This window comes from Suncus etruscus, chromosome 12, assembly GCF_024139225.1.
Source record: "Suncus etruscus isolate mSunEtr1 chromosome 12, mSunEtr1.pri.cur, whole genome shotgun sequence".
NCBI classification, from domain to species: domain Eukaryota; kingdom Metazoa; phylum Chordata; class Mammalia; order Eulipotyphla; family Soricidae; genus Suncus; species Suncus etruscus.
Window position 1 is genome coordinate 26,641,470 of NC_064859.1, and position 8,533 is coordinate 26,650,002.

The following is an 8,533-nucleotide window of genomic DNA, read 5'->3' on the forward strand; positions in this document are numbered from 1 at the left end:
GCTCTACGCTCAGAAATCACTCCTGGCAGGCTCGGGGGAACCATATGGGATGCCGGGATTCGAACCGTCGTCCTTCTGCATGCAAGGCAAACGCCTTACCTCCATGCTATCTCTCCGGCCCCAATAATTTTCTTTTGACATGCAAAAGTCATTCATCACTGGCCAGCACGGTGGCACTAGAGGTAAGGCATCTGCCTACCCTGCACTAGCCTAGGACAGACCGTGGTTCGATCCCCCCAGCGTCCCATATGGTCCCCCAAGCCAGGAGCGATTTCTGAGTGTATAGCCATGAGTAACCCCTGAGCGTCACCACGTATGGCCCAAAAACAAACACCCCCCCCCAAAAAAAATTATCATTTTAAATGTCCCCTATTAGAAGTAATTCTTAGAGGGGTCTTGAGCAATAGTAGAACAGGTACAGCACTTGCTTTGTACATAGCCAACCCAAGTTCAATCTCTTTCTCCCCATATGTTTCTCTAAGCCCCACAGGGAGTCATCCCTAAGCACAAAATGAATTGTGTCCCAAACACCACAAAAGGAATTAAAAAGTAGTTCTTAAAGTTGTAGCTTTGTTATTGTTATTGTTACTTGTCCACAGAGAGCTTCTGCAGGGACTTTCATTCTCGGCTCTCCCCACAGCCTACGGCCCACATACTGGGTCATCTTCGGAAAATGGCTCCGTGGGCAGAGCTGGTGCTCAGGGGAAGTAAAAGCCTCTCATGACTTAGGCCAGCTATTCAATCCCTGGCTCTGTTAAAAAAAAAAAAAATACCCTTCTCTTTTTTTTTGGTTTTTGGGTCACACGTGGCAGCGCTCAGGGGTTACTCCTGTCTCTATGCTCAGAAATTGCTCCTGGCAGGCTCAGGGGACCATACGGGATGCTGGGATTTGAACTACCATCCTTCTGCATGCAAGGCAAACACTTTACCTCCATACTATCTCTCCGGGGACCACCTTTTAATTATAAAATGATAATGAAAGATAAAAGTGCCTGGTTATAGGTCAGTGGTAGAGCACTTGCCTTGACATGTGTGCTCTAGGTTGGATCCCCAAGCTGCAGAAATATACAGGATAAATAAAATGACTGATAAAACTGAAATTGCTAGTATTTCTTCTCTAAGTATCACTGAAGGAAAAGGGGAAAAAAAGCCTGTAAACTAGACATATTTCAAAAATAACACTTGATCAATGATATATAAGAAAAAATCTCCCGTCTTCTCTATTTGCAAGTTTCACATTAACAAAATCCTGCTCGATTTGTTCCTTTCATAATCTGGAAAGAGTTCTGAAAAATAAGGCCACAGTTGCAAAGTACTGGTTAGGGTACCATCTGCCTGAAATATAGAAATGGGGGAAAGTGCTGGGAAGTAGAAAGCACCACGATGATTTCCTCTCTTGAGCACTGTTGTCCCTTGTTCCCTGCTTCTCTACCCAGTCTCCACCAGTCAGACCCTGCAGGACCCTTGAGCCCTGCAGTGATGTTCTATTCCACTTGAGGAGCAAATTCTCTAAGCTGGTTACTTGAAGAACATACCCCTATATTTCTCTGTAACTCTAAAGTGGAGCTGTGATCTATGTGACCTGCAAACATGTTATTACTTTGAATTTGTGATTAAAGACTAGATTTGGCTCTTTCTGCAGTTAGGAATTTGCATATTTCAATAACTAATAGCAAAATAAATAATAGCAAAAAATAGCAGTGCTCTTGCAGCGCTGCTAGTTTAAAACCTCACCTTCACAATTTACTAAATGTTGAGTCTGAATTTCAGATTGATTTGGCTCTCGGCTCAAATGTTACATTGACAAAAAGGATTGATTTAAGTAAAGTTATATTTAACTTTGAGGGCTGGATAGATAGTACAGTGGTGAAAGGTTCTGACCTTGCATGCAGTTGACCCACATTTGATTCTTAGCACCTCAAATAGTCCCCTGAGCCCCAGTAGAAGTGATCTTTGAGCACTGAGCCAGGAGTAAGCCCTGAACACTGCCAGGTGTGGTCCAAAACCAAATTGTATTTAATTTTATTTTTATTTGCTAATTTTTCTTGAGGTAATACCATTAAATTATGAATATTTATTGAGATGTTGCCCAAAAAAAGCTCTTAAAAGAGCTTCTCTAAAAAAAAAAAAAAACAAAGGAGCTTCTCTAGTTATTCAGAATTTTTTTCATGAATGAACATGGCCCCCAAAATGTGATCATTGTTTTGTATTTAAAATAAACACCTATAGGGCCCGGAGAGATAGCACAACAGCGTTTGCCTTGCAAGCAGCTGATCCAGGACCAAAGGTGGTTGGTTCGAATCCCGGTGCCCATATGGTCCCTTGTGCCTGCCAGGAGCTATTTCTGAGCAGACAGCCAGAAGTAACCCCTGAGCACTGCCGGGTGTGGCCCAAAACCAAAAATAAAATAAAATAAAATAAAATAAACACCTATATATGGTTCAAACTTAAAGAATATAGGCTATTTTTTTTTTAAATAAAGTCTTTATGGTATTATTTTAAATCAGATAATTGCAGCCTTTGAGAAGAAACAACGGATGGGTTGGGGAAGTAATATTTATTTACACAAGTGTTTTATTCTTTTTATTTTTATTTTTTTCTCTTTTTCTTTCTTCCTTTCTTTCTCCTTCCTTACTTCCTTCCTTTTTCTTTTTTTCTTTCTTTTCATTCATTTTTGGGCCACACCCAGTTATGCTCAGGGGTTACTCCTGGCTATGTGCTCAGAAATTGCTCCTGGTTTGAGGGACCATAGGGAATGCCCAGGGATCAAAACAGGGTCGATCCTAGGTTAGCATGTGCAAGGCTACCTCTTGTACCACTGCTCCGGCCCTTATTTTCTTAAGTTCTTTTTTTTTTTTTTATTATTCTTTTTCATCAAAAGAAGTTGTTCGAAGGAAGAAAGAATAATGGGTTGTCTGCCTCTCACTTATTTGTTCTACTTTTCAGTAATCTGTTCCTCTTAAATTCTTTATTTTTATTAACATTAATGAAGTAAAAGTGGGATCATAGTTGCTACCTAACAGATTTAAAAAAAATCTTCTTTCTTAGGGCTAGAGAAAGTATAGTAGGAAGAGTGCTTGCCTTGCATACAGCTCACCTGGGTTCAATCCCTGGTATGCCATATGGTTTCTTAGTGCTCCCATCTCCCAGGAGTGATCCCTGAGCAAGAGTGAGGAGTAAGCCCTGAGGACTGCCAAGTATGTCCCTACCCCCCAAAAATAAACAAACAAACAAAATCTAGCGGCCTTCATAGGAGGACCCTGTATTTCACTATAACATATTTGTATTGAGGGAAGGCATCTTCTTTATCCTACCGTTGGATCTACACCAGATAGTATTTATGAATTGTTAGCCATCAGTTCTTCATATTTTTTTAATTTATATTATTAACTAAAAGAAAATCAGGTATTCCTGGAATTGCATTTTTCTTTATTGAAGTAACAATGTGTCGATCTAAAATCTTCTCCCAGTACGTCTTTCCATAAAAATAATACACAAAGGTTACTGGGCTTGACTCAGTGGAGCTCTGGGTTGTAAAGAGAATTCCTGCTCGGATCTGAGATTCTGTACATGTTACTTATAGCCTGTGACTTGTGCATGCCCTTAGCAATCCGAATCTAGAAAAGAATTAAAAATATAAAATTATAGTAAAAATTTATCAAGAGGGGCTGGAGTGATAGTACAGTAGAGTAGGGTGTCTGCCTTGCATATGGCCAACCTAGATTCTATCCCTGGAATCCCATATGTTTTCCTGAGCACTGTCAGGAATAATTCCTGGGTATAGAGCCAGGTCTACAACCTTAGCATTGCTGGGTGTGACCCAAAAATAAAATCAATTTATCAAGAGCACTAAATCACTTTCTAAAAGATGCTTGCTTGGAAGCAGAAATTCCTTGCCTGGTACACAGCTGACCCTGGTTTGATCCCCAGAACCTCATAGAGTTCCTAAGGAACCCGGATACACAGCCATGTGTTTTCCAACTCCCTGTCCATACCACTCCCACTAAAGAAGCTGCTGTTTAATATAGACCTCTCATTAAAAGAGAAAATACAGACTCGTGTGGAACGGAAGTGAGATGTACAAGTTCTAGAACTAACCTCTTTTGGGCCCGGAGAGATAGCACAGCGGCATTTGCCTTGCAAGCAGCCGATCCAGGACCAAAGGTGGTTGGTTCGAATCCCAGTGTCCCATATGGTCCCCCGTGCCTGCCAGGAGCTATTTCTGAGCAGACAGCCAGGAGTAACCCCTGAGCACCGCTGGGTGTATCCCAAAAAACAAAAAAAAAAAAAAAAAAGAAAAAAAAGAACTAACCTCTTTTGGTATGAGATTTGGGGTGGTGGGATGGGTTGAAGTTCAGATAGCTCTTTATTTGCAAACAGGTCAGTATCCAAAAATCTATAAGTATATATCAGTTGTAGTGATCTACTAAGAAATAAAAACTTACTGAAGTGTCCTAAAGATTTTGAAATCACCTCTTTGATCTTGCTTTCAGCGAATACCCTGCTCAGCGATCAAAGAAAGACTCTGAGGGAGTAGAGATGGGTGTCGCAGGATCTGTCAGCCTTCTGCAGAATGTTATGTTGTCTACCCAACCCATATCAAGCTTGGACTGGAGTCCCGATAAAAGGGGTCTTTGCATCTGTAGTTCATTTGATCAGATGGTCAGAGTACTGATTATTACAAAGCTCAACAAAGTTTGACCTGAAGACTTTGGACTTAGAACCTTCCAGAATAATTTTATAATTTAGAGTATATTCTTGGACCCTCAAACCCTCTGAAGGAAATTGGATTTTGACTGTTGGAAAAAGCCCCCAGATGTGGACCGTGGGACTGGCTGTTGGGGTGTAAATTCCGGGCCCTGTGATCCCATGATGGACAGACACTGCTGTAAACACAGCATCAGTACCAGCTCAGCGCCCACCTTTTCTACTAAAAAGTATGGTTTCAAGTGCAGCCCCAAAGTTCCACACTTTATTATTATGCTTTGGTGCATTTTACTGTTTTCAGTGTTGGGGGTGAGGATCACTGAATTTGGTTTTAAATGATTTGGCTCATTAAACTATTATTAATTAACCTTTGTAAGTATGCATTGAGAGATTTCAGTGTCAGCAAGTTCCTTGAGAGAGAATCTTATGAACATGGTCAGACTGAATCTGTCAACTGTTGCTGCAGTATAACTCAGAATGAAATGCCATGATTTACATCGACCTGTTTTTACAACACATAGGGAGTTGCCTTGCACTCAGCTGATCTGGATTCGAGCCCCAACACCCCATATGGTCCCCTGAATACTGCTGGGTGTGGCACAAACACAGAACAGGGATTGGGGGCTAGAGATAGTACCGTGGGTAAGGCACTTAGCCTTGCATGCACTCAGTCTGGGTTCCATCCCTAACATTTCATATGGCCCCCGAGCTCCACTAGGAGTGATCCTTCACTGCAGAACCTGAGCACCTTCAGTTGTGGCCTCAATCCCCTCACTAGTCCTGCCCCCCATTTGCTACCCCCCCTGCAAGCCACCAAAAATTGAATTAGTGAGACTTCTGGTTGTTGATGGTGGTGCTACCGAGATGTACAAGATGTTGGTGGTGGTGGGATTGTGTTTTATATAAATATATATAAAAATCTATATTTTATCAATAAAATTTTGGTTTTGAAATCTATGGAAACTGATTCTTTTTTAACTAAGCAGTTGTAATAAAGTCGACAACATCAGCTCTTTTGTGTTTGATGACTACTTAATTAACTTTGGTTCTTTAATGTTTGCTGTATCTTTAATTACAATTTCGCTGTATTGACTTTTTCCTAGAACTGAGCTTCTTCTTCCCTAGCTCTTCCATTCAAAAGACAGATTCACCAGTGACATTTGTAATCTGTGGATTCACAGGTGTTGAGAGATTTTTAGAAAGTTACTTGTTTGTAATACTTAATTCCAAAAATTAACTTTTACAGAAAGTTTTAAAGTGTTTACCAGAACAGTGTTGTACTCATAACTACAGAAGTATAAAAACTAAAATTTTAAAAAGGCTTGTTCCTGCTCTGTATTCTTTTATTTCTTTGATTTGAAAAAAGAAAATAAAAACTTGTGTGAAATTCTTTTTTAGAACACTTCTTGAATTTACTGGTATGGAAAGTCTTATGTCAAGACAGTAAACCTTTGGAGTTTATTAAATTTAAGGTATCATTGACAAACAGGAAAATGCTGCTAGTGAAGTAGTCAATAGCTCATTATCAATTATATAAAATTGATATTTCTTGATTTTTTTTTCAGTTTAGACAGGGATTATTTTTTGTTGTAGGTCACTCTTACGCATTCTCAAAAAGGAAAATATATACAAAGTACATTCAATACGATTGCCCTGAAATCTATTTCTGTCAGAGGCTAATGTCTCTGGACAGTGCTAGATCTTTGTGCTTTTTTCTTACAATATTGTCCTTTGGATGATAAATGTGTCAGTGATACTAGATTTCTTTAAAATATGCTTCTCTGTTGGTTTTATCCCACAGTTAGCATGCTTCCTCACTGGCTGCAGTTGTCTCGATTGTCTTTCAATGTTTAACTTCTGCAAATGTAGTCTCTTAGAACAACAGCCAAATAAATATTTTGCTTAGAAACCCAGATTGGCAGTGACAATTGAACAGCCCCAGTGAGGGTTGGAGAATTTGCTTCCGGAGATAACACTTTTTGGACTGGCTTGTCAGCAGGGCTTGCAGCCAAGACAGCCTCAGGGCCCTGCCCCCAGGACCTGTGCTTGCTGGGTGTGAAATGGGCTTCTGAGCATTGCTAAAGAGAAGACCAGGCAGAAGCAATAGATTTTGTTTTGTTTTGTCTTGGGGCCACACCTGGTGATGCTCAAGGGTCATGCCTTGTTCTGCACTCAGAAATCAATTCCAGTGGGCTTGAAGAGACAAGAATGATCAAACCCAAGTCAGCCACATGCAAGGCAAATGCCCTACCTGCTCTGTCATTCTGACCCCTAGCAATATTTTTGTTTTGTTTTGGGACCACACCCAGTGACGCCAGGGGTTACTCTTGGCTCTGCGCTCAGAAATCACTCCTGGCTTGGGAGACCATATGGGACACTGGGGGATCGAACTGTGGTCCATCCTAGGTCAGTTCGTGCAAGGCAAAGGCCCTACTGCTGTGCCACCGCACTGGCCCCTCCCCCAGCAATATTTTAATGACCTAGTTTCCTAATACACTTACTGTCACTTTTGCTATACTCTCACAATAAAAGAAAAACTTATAAATATATATATATATACGTATAAATATATGCCCTTTAATAGTCACGAAGCCTTCACCAAATTCAAGGGGGATAAATGAATCCTATTTCTTGCTGAGGGGGAGGGGCTGGATTAAATTCTGGAACTGTATGTGACTTGAAATATCACCATTTTTGGAAAATACAATCTGACACAGAGATGATAAGCTTCACAGATGTAAAAATGGGGGTGGAGTGGGGGGAATGTGCTTATTAGAATTGATGATAGGCATTACTTGAAATGCAGATAACTGTCTCATGTATCTGCCTACACCCCTCCCAGCTCTTCATCTATTGCAGGAGCAATTATTAATTGCAGACATTACTAATCAATCATGGTGCTGAAGTCAGCCCAAAGAAATTAAGAGTTGAGTTCAATATTAGAAACCAGGGGCGGGCCCAGAGAGATAGCATGAAGGTAGAGCATTTGCCTTGCATACAGAAGGATGGTGGTTCCAATCCCAGCATCCCATATGGTCCCCCGAGCCTGCCAGGAGCGATTTCTGAGCGTAGAGATAGGAGTAACCCCTGAGCACTGCCGGGTGTGACCCAAAAAACCAAAAAGAAAAAGAAACCAGGGGTAAAAAAGTTCATTTGGGGAAGGTTGAAAAGGCCCTTTTTTCTTTAAAGGTAGATGGATAGTAGCCTTAGTCATGTGCAGTTTCATGAGAGTATGCTTTGGCATCAGCCTCTTGAGTTTATTGGTTCCCCTGGCATATATCTTTTGATTGGACTAGGTTTAGCTGCAGGTAACAACAACTCTGCTCCATCTGCTTTGATTTCTCTCCAGCCAGTCAAGGCTCTTTTGGTGTCTCCAGACTGAGAGACCTGGCTCTTTCTCTCAAATATACTCCATCTTCATCATGTATCTCTCACCTCATCATCACCTCATCATCTGATGTGGCTGATCTAGTTCCAACCATCATCACATCAATGTTCCATCAATCAGGAAAGTAGGAAGAATAAGAAGACATTTCTTCTGCCTCTTTGAAGAGCTATCATTCCTTCTGCTGTGGTTTGGTCATGTGCTTACTACTAGAGTAAGATGAGAAAGAAACAAACTTTATTCTGTGCAATGATACACTCAACTCACCTTTTACCAAGGTGAAACAAGGAATAGATATCAGGAGACATGCTTGATCCAAGACAAGACAGTCAAGCATAAAGACTCCTTGACTAAAGAAGTTGTCCCATAATGAAAACGACAGAGTGATCACTTTACGCTTCTTGACCAATCTGTGACTTGACATTTATGCACACTTTTGGT

At 40.8% G+C, this 8,533-nt stretch overlaps 1 protein-coding gene across 1 annotated transcript in view; it reads left to right on the plus strand.

The window, feature by feature from the left end:
• DNAAF10 (dynein axonemal assembly factor 10) overlaps window positions 1-5,482 on the plus strand; it is a 31,404-nt gene extending 25,922 nt beyond the window's left edge. Inside the window, exons 8-9 of the mRNA XM_049785078.1 lie at window positions 4,494-4,949; window positions 5,085-5,482. Of these exons, the coding sequence (XP_049641035.1) occupies window positions 4,494-4,701 (208 nt within the window). The 3' untranslated portion in view covers window positions 4,702-4,949; window positions 5,085-5,482. The remainder of the gene's footprint in view (window positions 1-4,493; window positions 4,950-5,084) is intronic.
• The last annotated feature ends 3,051 nt before the right edge of the window (window positions 5,483-8,533 follow it).